This window comes from Balaenoptera musculus, chromosome 14, assembly GCF_009873245.2.
Source record: "Balaenoptera musculus isolate JJ_BM4_2016_0621 chromosome 14, mBalMus1.pri.v3, whole genome shotgun sequence".
Classification (NCBI taxonomy): Eukaryota; Metazoa; Chordata; class Mammalia; order Artiodactyla; family Balaenopteridae; genus Balaenoptera; species Balaenoptera musculus.
Window position 1 is genome coordinate 29,251,912 of NC_045798.1, and position 27,707 is coordinate 29,279,618.

The window sequence follows — 27,707 nt, forward strand, 5'->3', positions numbered from 1 at the left end:
CTCAGCTCCTCCCCTCAGGCCCCACCTCCGCCCTGACCCTGAACGCTGCGGAGGCGGGGCCGCGGCCCTGCCCGAGGGCACGCCGCCGTGCGGCTGACGTCAGCGCGCCGGGGCGGGGCGGGGCGCGAGCAGACGCAGAAGAGCCTGGGGTGGCTGGCGAGCCGTCCCGTGGCCTCAGCTCCGAGAGCGCCCGGCCGTCTACGGCCGCTTGCCCGTCAGCGCCCGGCCCGAGGGACGCGCCGGCGGCCATGGCGCACCGGTGCCTGCTGCTGTGGGGCCGGGGCGCCTGCCGGACCCGCGGGCTGCCCCCGATGCTCGTGCCTGGCGGCCGCGCGGGCCCCACCGAGCGGCTCTGCCTGCGGAAGGTGAGTCCGGCGCCCCCGGCCCGCTTCCGGCCGACGACCCGCTTCCGGCCCGGCTCCGGGAGTCAAGGTCACGGGCCCTGCTCTCGGCGTGGGTCCCCGGCCCGGGTGGAGACGGGCCTCGGAGCGGCGGGGCTGCCCTGGGCCCGGGAGGCCTGCGGAGCGGAGCGCGTCGGGAGCCGGCGGCGAGGGCTCGGGGGTGGGGCTGTCGCCGTCCGGCGGACACGACGCCTAACAACCGGGATCGTTAACGGTGTCCCCCCCAGAGGGGCGCCGCTCTGCCGCCGTCAGGCCCGGGCTCCCAGAGCCGATGTCGGCTGTGCGCGCGGCGGGGCCGCCTCGCGCAGGTTGACCACGACCGCGCACGGAGCCCCGGGGGTGGTGGGCGAGCCCTGGGGTCAGTCGCCAGATGCCCTGGAGTAAGTGTTCTCAGTCTTTACACGGAAAGGGCAGTGATAGCACCTGCATTCCTGATGTTTTCTCCTCGAAGCCCCCTTGCCAGCCAGGGTTATTCGGCTTCGTCTCTTACTCAGAATGGCCGTGCACTAGGCCTTTTTTCCGTTTCTTGCATTACATCCATTTCCCCGTCTTAACCTTGCTCGAATTCCTCTTTTGTCCCTTGTGAATATTGGACTCAGACATGTAATAAGCAGGTAGGGATCTGCCTTGTGAGTTTGTAGGGTTTTTTCTCAGGAATCTTATCTAAAAGGCCTTTCTTTCGAGTGGCACTATAGTTTCCGTGAATCTTCGATGCTGAGGTGTAAGGAAGTCTCCTGCTTGTGGAAGTCGGTGCCACATATTCCCTGGTACTGCCCTGAAGATCTAGGTGGGGACGCCAGGGCATTACTCTGCTACCTGCAAGGGACGCTGAGAGGACAGATTTTCCTCTACGTTTGTCCATCTGTTAAAAATCTGTTCTCACAGTGAGGTTCCTGGGGAAAAGATTTTGATGTGTGGTCTCAGGTATAATCCTCAAAGGATTGAAACCGATGCTTCACAACTAAAAAGTACTCACATCGTCAGACGTAAAACCTAATTCTCTAAATTGGGGTCCTCTGTACTTAAATTTTGCAAATTCATAATCTTTTATATGTATTGTTCTTTGAATGGGCTTAGATTAGATAGAGGAAAAATATTTAATTGATGGTTCTTTTGTAGAAAATAATCTCATCATTAAATACAGTCACGGGGGTTATTGCTAGAGGTATTCCAGGTCAATGCAATTTGAAAAGAGAGCCTAAAGGGGGCTGATTATTCAGCAAGCTAATAATGTTTATGAAGTACATACCGTGTACCCATTTCTGTACTTTATTGTGATACAAAGACTTGCTTAATATGGTGTTAATAAAGAACCCTTGCTCTCAAGTAGCTTTCAGAATGATTGGAAATGATAATGTAAATCTGGGTATTGCCACACAATTTTAAAAGTGTTTTTCCATATATTATCACATTTGACCCTCACAGTAGTATCCCTGGGCATTCGTTGTTTTCTCCCACTGCAGGTGCATGACTGTGAGTCCCCTAATATCATGAGATATGTTGAAGATCATCATGCAAAAAATCAGATTTCCAGCTTCACCAAAATTAAAAGTTTTGATACTGTTTGCCTGGTGAACTGTGAGTCTTTCAAATCCCAGGCTAGGTGTCACTTCCCTGTGACATGGCTAGGTCCCTTAAACATGTAACCACTTCCTTCTCTGTGCCACCTCTGTACCTTTCTACTTAAGGTTTTGTATTGTTGCACGTGCGGTGCCGTCCTGTAATTGATTTGTTCCCAGGACTCTTCCTTACTCTTCTGAGTTTCTTCGAGGCAGCACTGGTTCTGGTCCCCCTGTGGGCTCCCCACTGCTTGGCAACACCTGGCCTGGAGCAGATATTCAGTGACTTCTTGCCCTGTCCAGCGTGGATAACAGGTCATTTCAATCCACACCCGTAATGGATTTGGCATTGGAATATATTTATTGACATATGGCACACTCTTATCCATTATCAGTGGTTATTTCTTAGGCCAAGTGTTCCCAGCCGTCAGGGAGGGCCCAACATAACAGAAGCTCCAAGTTCTCTCAGACCAGCATTGCTGTCTACCAAGAACAGTATCAGTGTTTCTGTCCTACTTTGCTATTAATTGTGCATTAATTTGGAATTAAATCAGCTCATTCTTTTTTGGTTTTTAGTTGATTATTTAATCCAGATATCATAAAATCCACCGTTTTCAAGTGTACTGTTCCGTGGTTTTTAGTATATTCATAAGTTTGTGCAACCATTACCACTATCTAATTCCAGAACATTTTCATCACTCAAATAGAAGCCCTATAACCAGTAGCAGTCATGCCCCATTTCTCCCCAACCATTCCTCCAGCCCCAGGCAACTACTAATCTACAGTCTCTGTGGATTTGCCTATTTTGGACATTGCATATAAATGGAGTCATGTAATATGTGACTTTTTGTGTCTGGTTTCTTTAACTTAGCATAATGTTTTCAAGGTTTCATGGTAATGTGTATCAGTACTTCATTCCTTTTTTATGGCTGAATAAAATTCCATTGTGTGCATATACCACATTTTGTCTGTTCATCATCAGTTGATGGACATTTGGGTTGTTTCCACTTTTTGGCTATTATGAATAATGCTACTATGAACATTCATGTACAAGGTTTTGTGTGGACATATGTTTTCAATTTTCTTGAGTAGGAATGGATTTGCTGGATCACGTGGTAACTGAACTCTACGTTTAACATTTTGAGAATGCCAAACTTTCCCAAAGTGGCTGTACCCATCACCCCAGCAGTGCACAAGAGTTCCAGTTTCTGCAGATCCTCACCAACACTTGTTATTGTCTCTCTTTTTTATTATGGCCACACTTGTGGATGTGAAGTGATTTTATATGGTTTTGTGGTATTTTGTTTTTCTCATCAGACCATAAAGGAGGCAAGTGAGGATGGATACTAATGCGGATGAACTTCACTTTAAACATTCTCACCTGTATGTAAAAGCTTGTCCTAAAAAATGGTGGTGAATTTTCATTTTTCAAAAGGATAGGATTACTTGAACTTTTCCACTGCCAAATTTGGATATAGCCCCTTAGTGGACCTTGCCGTTGATTGCTTTTAATTGTGCACCTAAATATTTAATAAGGAGCTTGTTCAGTTTGTTTACATTATATTCTGACTTATATAGGCAGTATTTACAAACAATTTTTAGCAGCATGTTATTTAAAGCAGAGATATATCTGTAAAGGGACTTGTCAGGATGGCAGTATATCAAATACCTTTAGCAAATGTTACTAGTACAAGGGCTATCAGTGACATTGGACCATAACTTTCTTGTCTTTGAACACAAATAAATTTAGTATTGTGTTCACAAGCGGCATTGTTCTGTAATTTCAGGTAAATGACCTTGTAGTGTGATAGACCCTGCAAGTGAGGCAGCAGATGTTCCATGTCAGAGTTTGCCTTTTGAATGCTACAAATTAAGTAAACAATGCCAGAGTGAACGTGTTGGTAGAGAATCGTAATTGGGCTGCAGCTCTTAATTAGGTATGATTTGACGTACTCTCGTTTTCTGGGCGAAGTGTGTATCTCCTAGTTCTTGCTGCACTAGAACGGCCCAGGGCTGGACAACCCTAGTCCTCCCTCGGTGGGGGAGCCGTTCTATTCTAGTCTGTAACTGCCTGTTGAAGGGAGAAGCATTTCATCCACTTGGTGGTATTAGGAAATGAAGCTCTTTTCATTCTTACCTTGATGTAACCTTCATGCTTTTATTTATATGTTGTGTTGCAGCTTTATCAATATGCTACAACTCAAGCAAAAACCAGCAGAAGTTCTCTTCTGACAGATGTGATTGCTGCTTATCAAAGATTCTGTTCTCGGCCTCCAAAAGGTAAACATTTAGATGTGACTGTGACGGTAGACAGTCTTGTGACAGAGACTCGCTGTCAGCGGGCATTGACAGGGCAGGTGCAGAGGCGTTGTTTCGGTTGATTCCTAAGTCATGTCTCATCTTATAACCCACCCCACCTCCTCCTGTGTGATTGCAGCGATGACAGTGTGTCACCTTCAAATGTGGCACCTTTGTCGGTAATGAGGTGGGCAGGCCAGTGAGGCCTTTCCCTATGACTCCTCGGGGTTGTGAGCTGTATTATCTAGACTTTGATTTACTCCCTACACAAGCAATGTTATACTTCTAGCTTGTGCTTTTTAGTGATGAATCAGCTGCTTTAAAAACAAAGAGCGGGCTTCCCTGGTGGTGCAGTGGTTGAGAATCTGCCTGCCAATGCAGGGGACACGGGTTCGAGCCCTGGTCTGGGAAGATCCCACATGCCGCGGAGCAACTGGGCTCGTGAGCCACAACTACTGAGCCTGCGCGTCTGGAGCCTGTGCTCCGCAGCAAGAGAGGCCGCGATAGTGAGAGGCCCACGCACCGCAATGAAGAATGGCCCCCGCTCGCCGCAGCTAGAGAAAGCCCTCGCACAGAAACAAAGACCCAACACAGCTAAAAATAAATAAATAAATAAATTTATTTATTTTAAATAAATAAATAAAAATAAAAACAAAGAGCACGTACACAAAACTTGATGAATTTTAGTTTGAGGATATGTATTTTTTTCCTTTTCTAACAGGATTTGAAAAATACTTTCCCAATGGGAAAAATGGAAAAAAAGCTAGTGAACCTAAAGAAGTTATGGGAGAAAAAAAAGGTACCTTTTCAAAAGATTATGTTTGAACTTACTGTTTTCCCCTAATATATGATGTTGCTGATAGTTTTCACTGAACAAAGAAAATCTTAAGTCAGTTCTGAAACTGTAGTCTAGGAGCACATATAAAATTCTGTTTCGTTTTATCTTAATTTTCTGCTCATATTTCTTGTCATTTTTCAAATTGAATTAATTGAAGTTTACCTTAGAGATATTGGCTGGTCAGTATCAGTCATATCTAACTGCATATGTGGTAAGTACATTTGGCACATGTTATCAATACATGCAATTTACTTGACATGTATTGTGAGCGCAGTGTTTTTCAAGTTGTTCCTCGGAGGCTTATCGTCCCTTAGCGACTCAGAGAGGTTTTGTCAGAGCCGGCGGCTTGGGGGCCTGTGTGGGTCCCAGGCCCTGTTCCCCTTTCACGTGTGATAGCATTTAGCACAGTGCCCAGCACGTGCTGGCATTCAGCTGGCATCGTTTCCTTCTAGGGAAATATAAGGAAAAATAAAATACAGCCTTTGTTTTTAAGTGAACTTGGGTCTCGTTGGAGGGACAAATACATGCTAAGAGAATGTGGAGCATGAAAGCCAGGCCAGAGCCGAGGAAGGAGCAGTGCTGTGTGGGCTGATGGAGAGCTGGTGACCGGGCGACTTCCTGTTGACCTTGGTTTGGGACTGATTAATGGTGATTGGTCCACTTTTTAAATATAACCTATTGGGTACCTTTTGCATATATGTTACTTTGTCCCAGAGTACATGGGACATCGTTCAACAACTTTAGAAATGTGCCTCCTCTTTATTTCCCAGGCCTGGGCCTCTTAGCGGTGGGCTTGCCTCTCTGAGACCCTGCCTCACTTAAGATAGGGGTGCGGGAGCTCCCTGTGTGCATCTCGGAGGGGTGAGCACAGCAGGAGGCCCAGGCCATGAAGCCCTGCAGGTGACTGGGTGCTGAAGCCTCCTGGCCTGCACAGTGAGGGGGTGGCTTCCCAGGAGTTGAAGATGTCAGAACAGTATTCGTGGGTCTTTGAAAGGATGGAGAAGTGGGGGAAAGGGAAGGTATTAGTGACTGTATTAGTTTCCTAGGGCTGCCAGAACAAAGTTCCACAACTGGGTGTCAGAAGCAACAGTATGTCTCTCAGTTGTGGAGGCTGGATGTCCAAGATCAGTGTATCGGCAGGCGGCAGGGTTGGTTTCTCCTGAGGGTCGTGAGGGAAAGGTCTGTTCCAGGCCTTCTCCTTGGCTTGTAGACAGCCATCTTCTGCCTGGGTCTCTTCATGTCTCCTTTTTTCTGTGCATGTCTGTGTCCAAATGTCCCCTTTTTATAAGAACATTAATCATATTGGATTAGGACTCACCCATGTGACCTCATTTCAACTTGTGTATTTTGGTGAAGACCCTAAGATCACTGGGGAGTAGGACTCCAGCAAATGAGTTTGGAGGACACAGTTCAACTCATGACAGTGACTAATTTCAGATTCTTACCAACAGATTTTATGGGGATGAGGTGGGTTTGTTGGTGGTGGTGGTGGTTTTGTTTTTGGCCAGTTATCAAAATCATGTCTTTCCTGCAGAAGAAACTGTTAAGTGTTCACTTCAGGGCTTGGGGCAGGGCGGGGGCACCTACTTTTTACCTTCAGGTGGGAACTCAGGAACGCACTCATGTGCACTCAGATCCCAGCTCTGTCACTTGCTCACTGTCACTGAGCACTGCACCAGGTGATCAGCAGGCATGTCAGCCCCTTTCTTATCTGTAAGATGGGCGGAGTCGTGTGTCTGCTGGTCCTTGGGTAAGTGTGCAGCTCGTGAGACCATGCGTGTGAAGCTCCAGGAGCCTCCCTGAGGGCTACCCCTCTCTCTCTTAGTCTCAGGCTTCCTCATAGCACTTTGTTTAGTAACTGTTCAGTTGCCATGTGTTTTGCAATAAAACTTTATTAAACGGTATTAATGAAAACATTGCTGAGAGATAGGAAATCCTGCTGTGCCGCTGTACACACTCTCTGTCTGTGAACAGAACCGAAGCCAGCGGCTGCCCCGCGTCCTTCTGGAGGAGGAGTTGGTGGTGGTGGAAAACGAGGTGGGAAGAAAGATGATTCTCACTGGTGGTCCAGGTTCCAGAAGGTTTGATTCCACACTGTGTGGTTGACGTTGGGGCTCTGGGGTGGCATTCATGGCATTGGAAGGGATTTGCATCCAGCACAGCGTAGACCGTGTTGTTACATTGCATGCTTCACAGAAATGTCTCCTTCCTTGCCTAGGGTGACGTTCCGTGGGATGACAAGGAATTCAGGATGTACTTTCTCTGGACCGCCCTGTTTTGGGGAGGAGTCCTGTTTTACTTCCTGTTCAAGAGCTCCGGGAGAGAAATCACATGGAAGGACTTTGTCAATAACTATCTTTCCAAAGGAGTAGTAAGTATTGTGTGGGCCCGCAGGCTGCAGGGGTTCAAAGGGTGGGGTTCAGATGAGGCCAATAAAGTGATAAACAGCCACCAAGTTAGCCAGGCTTGTTCGTCATCAAGTCCCGTGTTGGATTTTTCTAATGCTGGAAAGTACTGCAACCAAGGAACCTGTTTGTTTTGACCCAGCAGTCCCAAATTTACCACGAACTCCTTTTATTTCTTTTCATGCTAGAGCCTCGCTTTGGAGCCACGGCTCCTGACTGTTGCTCTGGCGTCCCCGTCTGCTCCCATCATTCCTCTTGTGCCCTCGGGTGCCTCTCCTCCCTGCACCTTTCCCAGCCTCTCCCAGCTCCTTTACACCTTCACTGCTTGTAATCTCCTGTGGGCCTGGAAGTGGGTGAATAGGTGATTCAGTGTTTACAGTGAGAGCCATGGGCTCTGAGTGAAGGCCTGGGCATGAGCTCTGTGCCGCCGGGCTGGGTCTTTGCCCAGTGAGACCCGGTTTCAGCTCATTTAAGATGCTGTGGATTGTAAGGCACATGTTATTTTACATGTTACTAAGAAAGATTGAGTGAGCCGCCAGTGAAACTGTGTAATACCATCAGTTGTCAACATGCATCCCAATGTCTGAGAGGTTAAAATATGAAAAATGCCCATCTTAGACTTGATGAAGTAAAGTGGTAGTAAGAGAACGAGGATTAGGCCTGCTCTGTAACCTTGGGGAAATGATTTAAGCTCTCAATACTGGATTTTTCTTCAATGAAATGAGTAAAATAAAGATGTTAATACTTAAGAAATATAAAGAATCTAAAATTATTTTTAAAGGTCGTACAGTAAGGTGAGGATGGACAAAATGGAAACGATTATCTACTCAGATTTTTGAAGCAAGTGAGGCTCTCACCTGTGTGATTCCCAGGTGTCGTGAGGAGCCTGCTTTCTAAGAAGTGACTCCTATCCTTCGAGTGTGGGGACAGGTCCTGGCTTTGTAGCCACATCTCCTCCTGACCTGCTGGTTCTCTGCACTCAGTCTACCGTTGCCCCAGCAGTTTTATGGGGGGTAGAGTTCTATAGTCCTTTCCAGATGGTGAGCCCCTATTCCGGTTCCTCCTGGAACCTTCCAGGGCTCCCTCACTTCGCATATTGGGCTCGTACCTTCCAGACTTCCTGCCAGAGCAGACTTGACAGCGGCAGGAAACAGGCCCCCCCAAAAGTGCTCCACTCCGCAGCAGCCAGAGCCCTCAGGGTGAGGTGTACAAGCGATCTTCAGGACCCTGTGTAGTTAGAAGCTTGCAGGAAAATCAAGTTTAAACCATTTTATACCGTAGAGGGGCAGAAATTTAAAAGTCTTACAATAGCAAGTGAGGACAGTAGTGTTTTGGAGAGCGATTTTGCCCTGCAGCCTAGCCGGACTGTGTTTATCTATAGGTACGTATCCCAGGGAAGTTCTTGAAGATATGTCCAGATGGTATACACAGGAATGTTCACAGCAGCATTGTTTGTGATGGGGGAGCGTTTGAAACAGCCTGAATGTCTGTGAACAGGAGAATGGACCAATACCTTGGGGTGTACTTATAAAATGGGGTACCCTGCAGAACTGACATGTCAGCAAGGAGAACCTTACAAATAACAAGGACAGAAGAAAAAGTTGTAGAAAAGTACATGCCAGATGAGACCATTTTTAAAGTTTAAAAACAGGCAGAAGTGAGTGTCTGTTTAGGGTTGGGTCTCTGTGGCCTGGGACCAGGCCCTGGTTTGGGGTGGCCAGCACCCGCTGCAGAGAGCGGCCACATCTGGGTGACTGGGGGCTTCAGCAGTGTTTGTGATGTTTTCTTTCTCAAGCAGGAGGGGGCAACACGGGGAATCCTTACGTTATCTTCTTTCTTTACTTTATATTCTTTTGTGTGTCTGAAATGTAGGCATTTCAGATGAGCTTAAAAGAATATCTCAAGTCTTTGTGTAAATTTATGTTTGAATATTTAACTTCTTAAAATTCCAGGTAGACAGACTGGAAGTCGTCAACAAGCGTTTTGTTCGAGTGACTTTTACACCAGGAAAAACTCCTGTTGATGGGGTAAATGATTTTATTAATTGATGTGAATTAGCTGTAAATTAACTTTTCAGATGTAAAACTGAAAAGCAAGCATTCCCTCACGTTGCGGTAGCCATGTATGCTGGCCGCGTCGGAGCTGGGCAGCGCAGCAGCCAGGATCCTCACTAACAGTGAGGATGTGAACGTTGTGTCCGTAACGTGTGCAGGGACTGGGCAGTGGTTTTGGTTTTGGTTTGGTTTGGTGATCACGTTGGCTGTTCATTTAGGAACCAGTGAGTGAAATCTAGTTTTCAGTATTCCAGTATCTATGATTTTTCAAGACTGAGAAAACAGTTGTTTGGTTAAGAAAAAAAAATGTTAAAAATCTGAATTGCTTATGTCTTAAGACACCTTTTGTCAAATCAGTTTAAGAAGCATTCTGGTCATATCTCTCCCAACTGTTTTGTGATGCTATATTATTTTAATTTCCATTTCTGTTCTTATTTTTAAAAAAACATTTGTATTTCTTGTCCAACCAGTTTGAACTGTGTTCCAGAGACCCCAGAGTGGGTTGAGGGGATTATGGGGGGGAGGGGGGAGGGGGCAGATGAGGTTTCCAGGTGATTCCCAGCCCTCCTGGGCCCAACCCCCAGGCCCACTCCTAGCCCCTGGGCATCCTGCGATCTTACAGCTCCTCTAGGGCCAGCCCTCTTCCAGGCTGCATCCCTTCTATCTCAGGATGCCTTCGCTTCACCATTTCGTCGTCATCCTGCCTGGATGGGGCCACATTTAAGGAAAAAGAGAACTGATGGTGACCGTGTCTCTGACAACGTATCAATGAATATAAGAATATCTGTAACGTCATAGGACTTTGGTATTTCAGTCACTGTTAGGAAAGTTGTTTGAATTGTCTTAATCCCCACCCCCCATTCTCTTTATCTTATGATGAAATGTTCATTAATAACCATGCTACTTTTTTTTTTCTCAGAACTATTCCTCAGACTTTTAGTGCTGGGAATTAAATTGGCACTCCCTTTCAAGAGGACAGTTTGGCAGTGTGTGTATCAGCAGTTTTGAAAGTACGCATACACCCAGTAATTTTGCTTCAGTGATAATCCTAGGGAAATAATTAGGGATGCATGTAAAGGTGTCTGTGCAAGGATGTCCTCCAAAACATTGTTTATAGGGCAAAAAATTAGAACCATATAAACAGGCCCGTTAGGCCCCTGGTCAGCAGTAGCGGCTCCTCACGTTCCTCTTTAATCGCCTGCTGGGGCTCGGCTCTCAGTAGGGCCTGCTCCTCCCTGGGGAGCAGTTTTTACACTTAGTACTGGCATGCACAAGCATTTTCATATTGAAATTCGTACCATCTTATTATAAATTACTTTGTATCACTCCTTTATATTACAGTTAAGGTTTTATGTTGATTTCTTTTCAAAATTGTGCATATTTCAAGATTGTAAAAGGGGTATTATGAAACCTTGAAAAAACAACATCAAAATTGCTAATAGTGTTTATCTCTGGATATTGAGGTCATGGATGCTTTTTATTTTCATTATGTTTGTGTTTCTTTAGTTTTTTACAGAGAATATGTATTGCCTGTTTAATAAAGACTATTTCAAGCTTTCGGAAATGGGTCTAAGATTTTCAGTGTCCAACTGCTTATGGCATAGCGATATTAATTGCTGTGCTGTGCTGTATAAGCACAGGCTTTGGAGTCTGACACACTTGGCCTCAGATAAGCTCTGCTCTTTACTAGCTCTATGGCCTAACCCCTCGAAGCCTCAGTTTCTTTATCTTTAAAATGGGAGTGACACTAATGCTCTTAGGGCTTAGCTCTCAAATGAGATTGTGTAGGTCAGTGGTGGTTGTCAAACCTCAGTGTGCATAGGAATCACCTGCGGAGCTGGGACCCACCCCAGAGGGTCTCACCTAGGTCTTGTCCCTGGAATCTCCTTGCTGCTGGGCCTTGGTCCGCCCGACTCTCTGATGTGAGGCATCATTTAGCTTGTTGCCCCTTTGGTGGTGGGAGCCAAGTTGGGGAGTGTTCTGTCATTGACACATTTGGGGCCTATAACCACAGGAATCGTGTAGCTTTGTCTGTGAACAACTTACCGAGAACTATTGTTATATAATATTATACAACTTACTCGCCGTTTTTTGTTTTTAGACACATGGAGAGAAACACCAGAGTGACGGCCCCCACTCAGTAACCCTGGTGGTGGAAGGGTTGCGGGGACGTGTTGCTCTTGTCTGTGTACACGTCTCAAGTGTCTGAGGTTTACGTGTTTTTTAGGTGTTTGCAGGTTAGAGGAGGAATAAAGTCTTTCGGGGCTGTGCAGTGCAGCTGATACTTGCCGGGTGCTGGGAACAGGGGCCAGTGTGTGGGGAAGCTCCAGAGGTGGGAGTGGTTGTGTCGGAGAGCCAGTGTGGCCTGCTGGTTATTGTCGCTGGCCCTGGAGCCAGCCTGCCTGGGCTGGCTTCCTAGATGTGTAACCGTGGGCGGTGAGGTCACCCCTGTAGTTTTGTCCTCTGTCATACGGGGACAGTAAACGCCAGCACGGTGGGGAACCCTGTGCTGGCGGGGAGCATCGCCATTGCCTCCAGCCCTTCGGGTGTCCCTCCCTAGGGTCCCAGGAACTCCCAGGTCCAGTGACTGGAGGGGATTTCTGCCCCATTGGGTGGAGCTGCCTCCTAGCGGTCAGTGATAGCACCTCCTTCTGAGGACCCAGGGTGTCGTGGTGCATCTGGGGCTGGGAACCGTCCCAACACTGAGAAGTGCCATCACTGCCGCAGGCTGGTGTTTAGTTTGGGACCAGGCAGCTAAGAAGTTCCTGGGAAGTGGACAAGAGGAAAAGGACGCTTGTTTGTTTATGAAAAGGGTTGTCTTTTCAAAGAGAGTTTTCATTTTTCAAGTTTACAATTGTAGGACCGTGGAGGAATGCTGCTATAGAAATGCTTACTGGCTGAGGCTTGTCAAGGGTTCTCACTGAGTGAAGCTTAGTCACTGCATTGTTAAAACAAGTCTTGTGTTATTGTTGGGTTTTTTAATTTGTAAATTTGCAGTATTTCTGAAAAATTCTTGGAAAGTTGAATCCTTTGTAAATTGAATCCTTTGTTTCCTCTTCATTCCCCTAACAAAATTAGGATATTTTGTTTTTCTGTCCTTACAGCAATATGTCTGGTTCAATATTGGCAGTGTGGACACCTTTGAGCGGAATCTGGAAACTTTACAGCAGGAATTGGGCATAGAAGGGGAGAATCGGGTCCCTGTGGTCTACATTGCTGAGAGTGACGGGTAAGAAGCGTGTCTGTGAACACAGGAGGCTGCCTGTGCTCCCTGGGCTCACTGTGTGTTCTGTCACCAGGGGGCATCGCATCACACTTTATATTCTCAACAGGCCTCTCAGTTTGGCCAGAGTTCTTTTCAACCATTAGTAACTTACTAGTTTGCTGGAGACTGGTTGATTTTCTACATGTTAATATTTATCTTGATTAAGCAGTGGTTTGGGGTTAATGTCCAATGCACCGTTCTTGAGTAGGATTTTAGCATAAAGAGCCCCTTTGTGTTAAAGAGTGGCATTCCCACCTTTTAACTATCCTTTACATTTGTATTTCACAGAGTTTCCAGGATTTTTAAGTAATGCTTCTTCCTCTCTGGTCAGAGCTGCTTCTTCACTTTAAAGGTTATTTGTCTTTAGAAAGGCTACTTCAGGTCTGAGTCTTTCAGGAACAGCTTGTTGATTTCAGGAGTTGCTTGTCTTTGGGTTTATTTGGGAATACATGGCCTTTGAGTGCTCACCCATGGACGCCCTGGTAGATCTCCTGGTGGTGACCCCATTTGCATTAAATGCAGAACGCATACCTTGATTTAGTTACCAGTTTGAGAGTGAAAGTAGAAATAAAGCTTAATTTTTTTGTACATGTAAGAGAGCAGAGAAAGGGGTAGCTAGCATGTTATTGAGCTGATGGTCTTACTCGGCTTCAGGGACTCTCTTGAGTCTTGGTGTATGTAGATCTGCAATCTACCTGCAGTATTATTAATAGATCCAGCTAGCTGCCGAGATTATTTCACACGTGATGCAATATATCCCTTGGTCCCCGAAGTTATCATATAATTACTTAACTTTGAAGGCTGGTCCTGAAACATTACACAAAGTTTTGTTGCACCATTCCTTAAACCTTTATTGTCAGTGTGTTTATTTTTTTTCTCCAGAAATAAACCAAAGGTAAATTGTTCATGGTTTAAATGCTATATATAGCAGCATTTAAAATTTTATAATAGATGAAAAATTAGAAAGCTAATCCTGGTTTTATTCTTGTTTTGTTTTGTTTTTTACATAAACCATGTATCAGGTTTTGACCTAAATTTCTTAGGGTAAGTTAAACTAAATTGCATTCTGTTACCCAGTATAAGTATATGTCTGGGCCCGTAGTTGTGTGGAAATTGACTTTATTAAGACAAACAGAAAGCAAAAGGCTGTAGGTCATCCCTGAGCCGCTCCCCCCAGGGCAGGCACGGGTTGGAGGGCACGCCTGCCCCTGGGTCTCTGAGCCTGCACGAGCCGCCCAGAGACAGCTTTCACCACTGTTGCCTTCGCAAGGATTGAATATTTGGAAGACATCTCTTCAGAATAAGTTGATGCATTCCAATAAGAGAACTGGAATTTCTACCCAGGCTAACACCAGAATCATGTTAAAATTGTTAAATGAGCAATTTGAACGAAATTTCTTTGAAATTTTGATGTAGTGATAGTAAATCACAGGTCTGTCCTGTGCATAAATGGTGGTTCTTGAGGTAGGAATAAAGCACCACTGGACAGCGTACGTGTTAGGAACAGGTTTTTCTTTGGTCTTTCTGAGATTCTCCTTCAGTGATACTGACACACTAAGAGTCTCCTTGTGCCTCAGATGTACCCGGATAGCCCGGTGTTGCACAGGCAGAAACCGTGCACAGTTACGGGGTGGCGGGTCCCTCACAGGGCAGCCGAGCCAGGGCCGCCCGCCTGAGCGCTGCGCTGTCGTGTGGCCCCCAGCTCCTTCCTGCTGAGCATGCTGCCCACCGTGCTCATCATCACCTTCCTGCTCTACACCATCCGGAGGGGGCCGGCCGGCATCGGCCGCACGGGCCGGGGCATGGGCGGACTCTTCAGTGTCGGAGAAACCACTGCCAAGGTCCTAAAGGACGAGATAGATGTGAAGTTCAAAGATGTGGCGGGCTGCGAGGAGGCCAAGCTAGAGATAATGGAATTTGTGAATTTCCTGAAAAACCCAAAGCAGTACCAAGACCTAGGAGCAAAAATCCCAAAGGTAAAATGAACTTTCAGAAGACGGTTTTCAGCTCATTAACCCAAAAATCTTCTGAAGTATTTCTTGATCTCTGAAGTTACAATTTTATGAAGTTTGATTACTTATAAAGTAGCTCTTTTTCTCTCCTTCCTCCATCTTAACTTACTAGTCTCCGTTTAACTTGCGCGTCTCTTCAGGTCGGCTGTCCTGCGTGGATGTGTCTTCTTGCAGGTAGCGTGCGTTCCCGAGAAAATGTGTGTCCTCTCCCCTTGGTTTGCTGCCTTCTCCCTCCAGGGCCACTTAGACACCCCCCTCTCAGCAGCCCCGAGCACATTGCCTCTGCTGTGACCTCGCTGTCCCTCCCTCAGCACCATGAGCAGGCCTGGCCTGGAACTCAGGTTCGTGGCCCAGGACTCCATGGAGGACAGACCTCCCCCCGCCCACTGCATGCCACGGGTAGCCTTGCCCATCTTTGTGTCCCCAGGGCCAGGCTCAGGCGTTAAGTAAATGAAGAGAAAATGTTTAACTAATTCTTTTTAAAACCCATTAATAAAGTTTACTTTAAAGGAGTCCTTTGTAAAGGGAATCATCATTTCCTTGATTTCATGTCCTGCCTGCCTCCATGGATAAAAAGTCACATTTTATAGTTCTGTAATTTGCTATACTTGCATACCTGTTCACATCATATTTAGGCATCTCCACGACTTAAGTAATTACAGTGTTTGAGCAAACATAGTATTCTTTTTAAGTTCATCATTGGTTATTAGATTTTTACTTCATTTATGAAATTTTACAGGAAAGAAAATAAGCAAAATGTAAGTGGGAAGTGTGATATTTGTGTCTCCTTGAATTATTGAAGTAAACCTCAGGCGGTTTATTAGTAGATTCCCAGCTTAAGTCACCCTTTATATACTGTTAGGTCTAAAAAGAAACACTAAAAGTCTTAAAAAGTAAGAGAAGTATTTCAAATTTCACATTCTTACCAAGTTTTTTAAAACAGTATAGTCTCTAATAGTCTTTTCCTTTCTCTTCTCACTAATATTACTTTCTCTATGTTTCTCTAATATAATTTCTAATATATTTCTCATATAATTTTCTTTCTCTTACTAATGTTACTAATATTCTTACTAATATAATTACTATCATTGTTCACATGTTTAAGAAATATTTAGTGTATATCACTAAAATTTGTAGACAGATTTATACCTTGGAATTATTTATGGATATGCAATTTATTTTTCTGAAATTCTGGTCAAATATACTTTCTCTTTTTTGTATCTGAAGGGTGCCATTCTCACCGGTCCTCCAGGCACTGGGAAGACACTGCTGGCGAAGGCCACAGCCGGAGAAGCCAACGTCCCTTTCATCACCGTTAGTGGATCTGAGTTCTTGGAGATGTTTGTCGGTGTGGGTCCAGCTAGAGTAAGTCTCACCTCACACTGTATTAACTCAGCAGGTCAGAAGGTGGGCGCAGGGCCCCCACTGCCGTGGTCTGAGGGCGGGGCGACAGCTGGCTGGGCTCCGGAGGGTCATGCCTCTGCTGTGTGTACACGTTGCTGGGTGTTTGAGTAAGTGTCTGCTGTTACTGCCTGCCTCAGGCGTGAAGGGGGCCCGGGGTGGTTGGACTTATAAACTGAATACAAACTTTACAACTCTACCTGTTACCTTTTAGTAGGACAAAGATATGTAGCGTCAGTTTGTTGGTGTTCGTGCTTCTTACATAACAATAACTGATGAGCTTTTAGAAATAATATTTGCTCACCTTACATAAGTTTCCCACCGTTTGCCATGTGACTTCTTTGCTGCTTGTAACTTTTTAAATTTGTACTGTACAGTGTGTGACACAGGATGGCCTTCCTGGGGGACAGGAAGCTTGATGTCTGTGTTTTATTGGGAGGATAACACTCACTTGTCAAGTGACTCCAGTGCTTACATTTTCATCCAGGTCCGTGACTTATTTGCCCTCGCTCGGAAGAATGCCCCTTGCATCCTCTTCATCGATGAAATAGATGCTGTGGGAAGGAAGAGAGGAAGGGGCAACTTCGGGGGGCAGAGTGAGCAGGAGAATACCCTCAACCAGCTGCTGGTGGAAATGGATGGTGAATATTCAAGTCTTTTGTGTTTTGAACTGCGCTAATTGTTCTTCATGTTTCTAAAATGAGAGTCCTGTGCTGATACAGAGAGCAAAGAGGGTTTGCTAAAATAAACAGCCCTATCGAAAGGCTGTTTTATTCCAGTACAGGTAACAGCAAAATAGTCTTGCCTGGCAGCCTGCCGTAACTTAATATTGGTGTTAAGATGGCATTTGTACCTGGTGCCAAATAAGAGAAAAACTGGTGAAATGCTTCACTAAAGAATCATAATCTCATTCTCAAACCATTTATGATTCTGAAGGATCAGGAAAACCCATGCGTTAGCAAGTGCGAATTTGGCAGATTTTGAGCGGGTCTGCATTCCTGGGCCGGGCATGGGAGCCGGACTGAGAAGGTGGGGCTGATCCTCGGCTCTGCGGACCCCTGTGCACAGCAGAGCCCACCCTGGAGGAACGGGCCAGGCTCCTTCAGCGCCAGGGTCCTGGGGGTGACGGCTCTGTGGCCACGGCATTGCCGTTTGAGAAATGGCCAGTCAGACGAGCAGGCTGAGTCTGCAGAAGAGGTTGGAGGTGGGGTGGTGCCTGCCTTCAGATATGCAGTGAGTGGTCCCTGTGGCCCAAGGAGTTCAGACACTTCCTTTGCAAATTTAACCTTACTGCTTTTTAAAACTTGGTAAAGTTGACAACGTAATCTACATTTCTAGTTACATAAATTAAAATCTTTGGTAATTTGTCTTTAGTAGTTGATCCTTAAATCTTTAAGTCTTATACTATATATGACTTAATCATTAAGGACAAGATGAATAGTAAGAAAAATCATTAAGTTTGTGACTTAAAAAATCACTAGATAATAAATAGAAAACTAAAGTGGTGTGTCTCGTGCTCATACGTTCTGGACAGGCACGCTGTCACCTTCTTCCTCACGGCGTTTAACAATGGTGATGCCTTTGTTCTATTTCCAGGCTTTAACACAACGACGAACGTGGTCATTTTGGCGGGCACCAACCGACCAGATATCCTGGACCCCGCACTGATGAGGCCAGGGCGCTTCGACAGGCAGATCTTTATCGGTGAGATGGTTTTCCCTGGATTCAGGCCAGTTCTTGTGAGGAGGGGTACAACTGTTTCACTATGGTTTTTTTTTCCTTAAAAATAATTTTTCAAGGACCGCCGGACATAAAAGGAAGAGCCTCTATTTTCAAAGTTCACCTCCGACCACTGAAACTGGACAGCACCCTGGAAAAGGAGAAGCTGGCAAGAAGACTCGCATCCTTGACCCCGGGGTTTTCAGGTAGGTGAGCACGACCTGCTGCTGTGTGTACAGGATGTGACCCTTCCTTTCTTGTTCCCTCTCTCCCTTCTTCCGAACTTAACATGAAGTAGAAGGGACCATCTATCTACAGCCTGAGAAGGTTATATACACGGGCACAGGCACCTTCAATGTCCCAGGGGCCTGACTTTTTAATATTTTTTGTTGAGCACATACATTGTGTTATGGCCTATTTGTGTCCCTATATACTTTCTCTGTAAAGGTAATTTACAGAGACCTAAGGATCTAGAAAGCTTTTGGCAAGCTTCTCATGTTTAACTTTCGTTGTTTAACTGAATGCATTAGGTCATTTTAATGCCTATGTATTTCATTATATTTCAGCAGATTGCCCAATATCCACTTAAGTCACTTTCCCAACAGAGATGGTGGAACTAAGTTGATGGGCATTTTAAAGCGCTGTCTTAGTTTGCTGTCATTGCACAGTCTCTAAAGGTGGAGGGCTGCCTGTGGGCATCTGTCTGCTGCTGATACTTGCAGTGCGCAATTCAGGGGCCAGATTGTGCCAGGCAGGACTGAGCGCTACAGCCTGCTGCTGGTGGACGGTTGGCCCGGGTTCCCTTCTTCACAATGTGTGACCAGTGAGCTCAGGTGTATTTGGTGGGTGAGCCGTTGTGTGTGTCCCTTTCACAGGAGCCGATGTTGCCAACGTCTGCAATGAAGCTGCTTTGATCGCTGCGAGACACCTTTCAGATTCCATAAATCAGAAACACTTCGAACAAGCAATTGAACGAGTAATTGGCGGTAAGGCATCTGGTGGGACCCACGACCAAGGGCGGATGGCGTGAGTTTGAGGCTGGGGCATGTATCTGCCCAGGCCTGGGGCTCGCCGGCACCCTGTCGGATGGGTCTGAGACGCCACCCTCATGCTGCACGGGCGGCAAGCAGGGAGGTGTCCTCCCCTGAACTATAGCATCATAGCAATCTAGTTTTTCTAAAACACTCACAACCTCCCTGTTTCCAAAAATTTAATCGCATGAGTTAAATGTGCTCTAAGCTAGATATAGGTGATGGATGAACAGCTGTAACAACCGTTTGACTGGGAAATGCTCACCTGTCAAGCAGGGTTGGCCAGTAATGTGTTTTCCTTGCTTTCTAGAGAGCTTATAGTTAATACCGTTAAAAAGATAACTAGCAGTTCGAGAACTTGGGCATTCAGAGGAGGGAATGGCACTGCAGCCAGGCAGGCTCCACAGAAGAGCGGGGTTTAAACTGGGCCGAGTGAGTGACTGGACCGTTTGAGATTCGTTAGGGAAAAGAAAAAGTCTAAGATGACAGAGTTGTGAGTGGAGTTAAAATACCTCACTGTAAACACAGGAGAAGACTCTTTGTGTTCTTTTAGGTCAGGGGGAAGCGGGGGAGGCGGGCGTGTTTAGTAGGAAAGTGAGTTTGTGAAAGAGGCCAGGGCGGCGGGTGGGGCAGAGCCCTTGCCCTGAGGGGCACGGGCGTGCCGTTCACGCTCAGCCGCTAGGGCCAGCACGCGCCCTGTGACGGGATCACGAGCGGAGGAGAGGAAATCCTGTGACAAGCTGGGGGTTCTTGTGTTTTGGGGGCATGAGAACTGCGTGTCTGTGTCTGGAGCACAGGGCTGTCCACCTGCCCTCTCCCCACCCACTGGCGGCTCTGCGGCGTGTGCTTCTCCTGGGCTGAGTCCTCGGGAACACAGTTTGCCCTCTTTTCTTTTTCAATCTCCCAGACTCCTTAACGTGTTACCAGTTGAGAAATTCTCAGATGAGTACCTGGAACACGAGAAAGCTGGTGTCACGTGTGAGCTTTGTATCAGTACAGACTACAGCCCAGAGGTGCGGGCGAGCTCCGCATCCACCTCCATCCAGGCTGGAGCGGGGGTCCTTCAGTTCTGGCAACACGCGGGCCGGCTCGGGGGCACCTTCTTAGGGCTGCTCTGCGGCTGCACTGCTGGGGGTGCCGGTCTGCTGCCTCGGTCTGTGGCCCTGAGCAGGCATCCCAGGCCCTCTCACGGGCCTGGCTCTCCTCCCACCCTCGTGTGCCCGCCACCTCGGCCGGGTCCTTGTCTCCCCCTACTTGGTGATTCCCAATGCCTAGACTAGGCAGTGAGCTCTTTCCAGATGTCTTCGTTTTCTGTGAATTTTATGTGTCAAATTGACCCTAGTGCTGAATTTTACTTTGCATTTCTGTTTATTTCTCAAAACAAGATATGTGACTCGAGTGGGAGAGCAGGAGAAAGTGGGCCTGGGGTGGGGTAGTGAATGCGTTTTGCGGTGGTTGTATATTTTGAAGTTGATGCTTTGCTTCGTTCTGCCCCTGATTGGGAATCTTCCATGGTCACAGGCAGCTTGGTCTCTGAGTCACGATTTAGATGAGACGCTGTGTGGTATCGTGTAAATCTCCTTTGATGTCGGTGTCACTAAAGCCGTGGGTTTTGTTTTCTGTTCTGCATGTCAGGCTTAGAGAAAAAAACTCAGGTTCTGCAGCCCGAGGAGAAGAAGACGGTGGCATACCACGAGGCTGGCCACGCAGTTGCCGGCTGGTATCTGGAGCACGCGGACCCCCTCCTGAAGGTGAGGCAGTTGGCGTGGAACAGACGGTGGCCACATGGGGCCACGTGGCAGGAACATCTGCTGATGGTGTTGGGGTGAAGGGGTCACACAGATGAGTTATAAAGTTTGGAAAGAAAAGTGTGCAGAAGCTGGAGGGGTTCACTCTGGAAAAGCAGTTGCTACTGTGGGTCAGGCTTGGGCGTCTGGGGCTCTCTTGCCCAGAGGGTTTCCCTGACTCCACAGAGAAAATGAAGGGCAAGCCACACACCTTGGAAATACTTGCAGTACGTGTATATGACAGAGGACGGACGTGTACCTGGAATACATAAAGGACTCTTAAAATTCAGTGGTAGGGAAACAAGCAACCCTGTAAAATAATAGGCAAGATATATGCGCATGTACTTCCCAAGAGAAGGAATAGGAATGGGCGCCAGGCACGTGAAGATACTGGATGCCCTAAGTCACCGGGAGGTGTGGGTGGAACCCTGCCGAAGCTCCACGTGTCCCGAGGTCAGTCCAGTTGGCCCCCATGCCTGCGGACGGGCACCTGACCCGGGGCAGCCACTGTGGAAACCAGTTAGGCAGTTTCTCATAAAGGTGACAAATGCTTCCAATACAACCAAACGGTCCCACTCCTGTGTGTTTACCCAAGAGAAATAAAAACATGTCCATGGAATACTTTTACTGCTTCATCTGTAATAGCAATAAACCGGAAAGAGCCCCCAAAGTCCCTCAAGAAGGAGTGGATGTTTGGTGTGTTTTTACCCAGTGATTGCTCTGCGGCAGTGGAGCCGAGTGCACTGTTAACACAGCCGGCAGTGGGGGTGGGTCTCGGGGACAGTGACACAGACCAGATGCGGTGAAGTCCATACTGTATGAGGCCATTTACTGCAGTTCTAGAAATTGCAGCTCATCTGTGGGGGCGGGGGAGGGGACTTCGGGGAGAAGAGGAAGATGTTTTGTATCTTGGTTGTGGGAGAGGCTGTTTGTCGGAACTCACTGAACTGTAACCTGTAACTGGGCGCATTGATTGTAAAAATTAAAGGAATCTACTCAATTGCAACAAGAGGACTAGAAAACGAAGGCTGCTGGCCCCCTCTGTCTGCCTCCTGGAAAGCGGGGTAGGCGGGACCGGCGGTCAAGTCTGGAGGGGTCGCCACTCAGCAGCAGCCCTGTTGTCAGGACTGAACACTTCCAGTTGAGCTTTATAAGAGACAAGAAATACTTTATAGACCTCTCGGGTGAGGTTACCCTAAGAGAAAATGCTCTCCTGGACGGGCCCTCCCACCCAGCTCCTCAAGCCGAGTCTGTGGTGCTTTCCTCGCCAGTGAGTCTCCCTGTGGCTCCACATCAGCCTCCAGTGGCCGCGTCCGTCCTCAGCGCGCCGTGTGTTCTCCTCGTCAGGTGTCCATCATCCCTCGGGGCAAAGGGCTGGGCTACGCGCAGTACTTACCCAAGGAGCAGTACCTCTACACCAAAGAGCAGCTCCTGGACAGGATGTGCATGACTCTGGGCGGCCGCGTGTCAGAGGAGATCTTCTTCGGGAGAATCACAACCGGTGCTCAGGACGACTTGCGAAAAGTGACTCAGAGTGCGTATGCTCAGGTGAGTGTGGGCGGGGTCATCTTGCATCCTCACCTGCACCAACGGCTCTGGAACAGCACTGCTGTTTGACTGGTCTAGGCTTTCCAGGCAAGGGTTACTTCTTAAGAGAAATCCATTTTAAAACGATCAAAACTTAGGAAAAGAAACCCTTGTTTTGAGAGTTCGGTTTTTCAAGTTTATTACTAAGAGTGTATAAAGCACATCAGTAGAGTTTACGTTCAGTTACAAGCCTATGGGATCCCGCATGGACTCCCCGGTGCCTGTCCCTTCTGGTCCTTTCTGCTGGGAGCAGCCATTCCCCTGTTTCCTTTAAGTTTATCCCGGCCGCCTCCATCCCCAGACAAGGTCATTTTGCTGTCGTGGAACTTGATGTCAGTGACTTTCTTTGGGAACTCCTTTTATTCATATGTCAGCTCTTCTGGGCCTGTTACTTTCCCATACCTTTCATTTTTCTTGGGACTTCCCTGGTGGTCCAGTGGTTAAGACTCCAAGCTTCCAATGCAGGGGAGGCGGGTTATATCCCTGGTCAGGGAACTAAGATCGCATGTGCTGCGCAGCACTGCCAAAAAAACCCCAAAAAAACCAATAATTTTTCTTAGGGCATTTGTTTGTTGGGGTTGTTTGCTCTTGTGTTCTTTCTAGTTTAATCTCCATTTAAAAAAATAATTGTAATGTTTTCTTTTTTTATTTCCTGCGTTCTAGCACCTCATCTAAATTTTCTGATTCTGACTTAATATTATTCTTTCTTATTTTCCTTCACCTTCCTGATTTCGGTTAGCCTTTTCTGAAGTTGTGGGTTACAGTTTTCATCTGTTTTATGGACGTCTCTCCATCCCACTTCCCTTATCTGTGTAGACATTATTCTCCTTACTTTCTTCTCATAACAACTTTGTAAGGGATTTTTCTGTTGCCCACTTTTACATGAAGTTTGTTTTCCTGATCTCTTAGGAAGGAGGTGGATTAAGACAGTTTTTCTAGTTTTACGGTTTTAGAGTTTCCTTTCCTGCTGTTTTCATAAACTTTTAAAAAACGTGACTTCCTACTTTCTGATCTGTTCCTGCTCCCGTCTTTTATCTGCACCTTCTCTTTTCTGGTCAGTTTGGATTTTATTTCCACAGCTTCTTAATGTGGGGTTTTTGTGTGGTTAGTTAGTGTGGGGGTCTCATGGGGTACAGGCCGGGCCCCGTGGACTCAGGGAGAATGCAGACGCCCCTTGCAGGTTCCTGGAGCCCGGGCGACGCGGGAGGAGCCTCTGGGCGGCCTGGGTGGTTCCTCCCGTCTGTCGGATGCTCCTTGCCTGTCCTCACCTCCCCTCGTGCAGAGCGATTTCAAGCAGGTCTCGTCACCGTTGGGGTTTGTCCCTGCCCGTTTGCCACCTGCCTTGTAGATGTTGCCTGTGGGTCTCTGGTCTTGTCCTACCAACCTCCATCTACGCAGAACACCCTGGTCTACTTGGCCGACTCAAGGCCGCCGTGTCGTTGTTGCGGGTTAACGAGTAGTACTGCAGTGAGGTGTGTGGATTTCATGTCAATGGATTTGCTGCCATTTTATAAAAACCTGTGAGCAGAAATGGATGCCCACCACTAGTCACGCATTCTTTTTCAGATTGTTCAGTTCGGCATGAATGAAAAGGTCGGGCAAATCTCCTTTGACCTCCCCCGTCAGGGGGACATGGTGTTGGAAAAGCCTTACAGCGAAGCCACGGCCAGACTGATAGATGACGAAGTACGAATACTTATCAACGATGCTTACAAGAGGACAGTCGCTCTTCTCACAGAAAAGAAAGCAGATGTGGAGAAGGTGGGTGCTGGGTGCACCAGTGGTTCTCTGCACGGTTTTGCAGAAAGAGTTGAGACTGATGGCTTGACTGGTTGGTTGGTTTGTAGACGCCGACATCCCCTGTGCCTGTTAATCCCAGGCTCCTTCCTCCATCCTGATGCTGTGTCTGCTGTCTCTGTGGGGCTGGGGGGATGTGGGAGGAGCAGCAGCGGGCACGATCCCGGCTGCTGGCTCTTAGGAATGTGAGCGCGGGATTAACGAAGTCTGTTCACAACACCAGACACACAGTTGAACCTGCACTCACCCACCAAGTGCTTCCAGATGCAGAGCCCGGTGGCCTGATCGGGATTGACCACTGCTCTTCACCTCCAGAGTAAAGAGGTAGTGGAACGGCAAATGAAAGAATTAGCCAAACTAGATATGTAGGACCTTTGCTTAATTATGACCTTCCGTGAACAAACATTCTTTGTATCTTCCGTTGTTGTGCCTCATTTGATAGCACTTTCAAAAGGGAGGGAGCCTTTCTAATTCAGTCGATTTCTTGCATCCAGTAAACTCTTAATTATTCAGAATCCGTGCAACCAAACAGAGAATTTTCTGTTTTTTAAATATTCCACACTCTCATGATAAAAGCACAGGTGAAAAGTCTTCTATAAAGGATTGATAGAGAAAAAAGCTATTCTAAGATGATGCTGTCCGATTGGCAGATCTTCAGAGAAGCCCACTGTGAGCTGTGCCCGGCAGAGCCCGAGTGCCTTTTCACAGAGCACGGGGTAGGTGGGAGGGGGCCTGCAGCAGGGGCTCTGAGGGGAGAGGGTAGAGGGCAGAGAAGGCTGACATCCACCCTGACAGCTCATCAGGCTACAGAGTGAACATGGGGAGGAGAGGAGGACTCGCTGTGTGGGGCCCTAGTGAGCGAGGAGGGGGTGCAGAGGGCAGGACAGGGTGTCTGGGGCCTCCAGAGCTCTGCGGGAAACACAGCTCTGGAGCTAGAGGCGCCCTTCATGGAGATCTCATCCGGCCCCTGTGTTTTATAGTCAGGAGTACTGAAAGAATCCGGAGTGGAAATGCTTAAAAACTCATCATTTAAAAGAGAGAGCGGCGGGGACTTCCCTGGTGGGCCAGTGGTTAAGACTCCGCGCTCCCATTGCAGGGGGCCTGGGTTTGATCCCTGATCGGGGAACTAGATCTCGCATGCCGCAACTAAGAGTCCGCACATTACAACTAAGACCCGGCGCAGCCAAAATAAATTAATTTAAAAAAATAAATCTTTAAAAAAAAAAATACCAAAACTTAAAAAAAATAAAGGAGAGTGGCAGCAGGGTGCCACCTCCAGGGGGACGGTCAGAGGCCAGTGCAGAGGCAGCCGTGGGTGTGTTTTAACTTCCTGAGATGGTGCCGTGGTGGCAGCAGAAGTAGAAAGGCAGTGGTAACAGTGAGCGGGTCTAACGTGACCCTGTTCCTTGTCCTCCTGACACCGTCCCTCACCTCGCCACTCGTAGCTGGCAGGGGTCCCTTTTTCTGTGGCTGTGTGTCATGTCAGTCTTGTGGCTCAGCCACACAGAAACCAGAACTTCGAGATGCATATTTTCACGTTAATCTCCTGCTTCATATTGTGTCTCTGCCTCATTTGTCTTTATTTTTGTCAACCACCTTTTAAAATTTCCCTGTTTCCACCCTTTCCCCCACCCCCACCCCCACCCCCAGTCACTTGCATCACTCTCACACTTCCTTGCAGTATTTCTTTCTGCTCCGTAAGCCAGAGGGAGCTCCTCCCCTCTTTGGAAGCAGGTGGGGCCCAGGGACACTGCGTCTGGCTCTCCTCCCCAAGGATGTCCTTCTGCGGCGTCAGGGACGGAGCTCCCCCACTAAGTCCAGGGCACAGTCACGGGCCACGTGGATGCACCACACTGTGCAGCTGCGCCCTTCGTGGGGACACGTGTTTTTCCAGGATTTTTGCACATCTTATTCTAAAGTGACATGACCGTGAATATCTCTTTTCAGTGGTCCTAAACCATTTTTTGGAAGGGGGTTGACTGTAAATAGGAGGTGATGAGATTGGAGAGACATTGCTGGGTGACTGTTTAACCGCAGGTGTTCGCATTGCAGGTTGCTCTGCTCCTGTTAGAGAAAGAAGTGTTAGACAAGAACGACATGGTGGAACTCCTGGGTCCCAGACCGTTTGCGGAAAAGTCTACGTATGAGGAATTTGTGGAAGGCACCGGCAGCCTGGACGAGGACACCTCGCTGCCTGAGGGCCTGAAGGACTGGAACAGGGAGCGGGAGGGCTCAGAGGAGCCCTCAGGCGAGAAGGCCGCCAGCCAGGTCCAGGGCGCTGGCCCCGCGTAGCCCGAGCTGCGCCTTCAGAGCCGCGCTCGGCCTCACGACACAGTGGGAAGTGGGGTGCTTCGTCCACGGCCTCGGAAGTCACCCGGGTTGCGGGGGAGGGCACGTGCCCCAGCCTCGGGCTCTCCCGGTCTCTGTCCCCATCGGGTGGGGGCCCTCTCGCTGTCACCTGCTCTTCACTCCCGCCTCCCTTCAGAGTCTCCCTCTGTGATGGGCTATGAAATTAGGAATATTTTCATTTGATTTAATATTTTAAAGATGGAATCCGGGTCACAAGTTGCTGTTTTGTGATGGAATGGTTTTCTACAGAGAGCTGTAACATTTAAAAATATGAATGTATTGTGTAAATACGGCTTTATGTCAAAAATAAAGTGTAAACACTGCACTTTTTTCCTCCTGAACATACAGTGTCGCTGATTATGCTTGGGCTACTTCTTCTCAGAAAACGTAACGGGAAGGGATTGAATGACGTCACTGTTAAGGGTCTCAGGTTTGCGGTTCTCTTCAGCTCCCACGAGACGCTCAGGAAGTCTAGATTTGTTCATCCTGGAGGATGAACTCAGGGTGTGAAGTGTGTTGGCCCGAGTGAGTCAGTGAGCCCGTGACGGCACATCCTCACTCGGCCAACCACGACCGGGCCTTGGTCCCATGTGTGGGTCTGCAGCGGATGTATAACCACCGCTGGACTGCGGGCTGGCAGGCTGGACTGCCCCGGGGCTGGGAAGCCCTGCGCCCTCCGCAAGGTCACTGTTACTGTTAGAAGGGAGTGATGTGCTGCTGTGGTTCCAGAAAAGCCAGAGTCCACAGTGCCGCAGACCTAGGTCAGAGCTCACCAGAAGGTGGCCCGAAGAAGATGTAGGTCTTCAAATGCCATTATCTGGACTTGGAGGCACCACACATTTCTGCATTTTTAATACTTTTTAGCTGTCTCCTTTAGTGTTATTCCAACTTGCTTGTGTGTTCTTGACGCAGATGTGTTGTGGGACATGACTTGTCAGGCTTCAGGCACAGAATCGGCCGGCGTCCTGGAGGAGCACTGGACCGATGGGGTGGCAGGTGGCCCAGGTGGCCCCCGCCCCCCTGCCCATCCTGGGACCACTCTTCCACACTCCAGCTCGCCAGGCCACAGAAGCACTAACGGCATCACAGCATCCCGGGAGCTGGGGCTGCAGGGGTACCAATCACAGCCTCCCTTCCCTTCCTCACGGGATGCTCTGGGCGCTTGTTGAGTAAGGCTGTTACGTGAGGAGGACAGCCCTGCAGG

At 47.8% G+C, this 27,707-nt stretch overlaps 1 protein-coding gene across 1 annotated transcript; it reads left to right on the forward strand.

Annotated features, from left to right (window-relative positions):
- The first annotated feature begins 131 nt into the window (after window positions 1-131).
- AFG3L2 (AFG3 like matrix AAA peptidase subunit 2) lies at window positions 132-26,844 on the forward strand. Its single transcript, XM_036823764.1, has 17 exons — window positions 132-365; window positions 4,141-4,240; window positions 4,980-5,057; window positions 7,071-7,177; window positions 7,315-7,467; window positions 9,454-9,528; window positions 12,660-12,784; window positions 14,523-14,796; window positions 16,060-16,197; window positions 16,721-16,874; window positions 17,830-17,937; window positions 18,033-18,158; window positions 18,828-18,938; window positions 20,619-20,734; window positions 22,118-22,318; window positions 23,924-24,118; window positions 26,207-26,844. The coding sequence occupies exons 1-17, from the start codon at window positions 249-251 to the stop codon at window positions 26,444-26,446; spliced, it is 2,418 nt and encodes an 805-aa protein (XP_036679659.1). The 5' UTR covers window positions 132-248; the 3' UTR covers window positions 26,447-26,844.
- The last annotated feature ends 863 nt before the right edge of the window (window positions 26,845-27,707 follow it).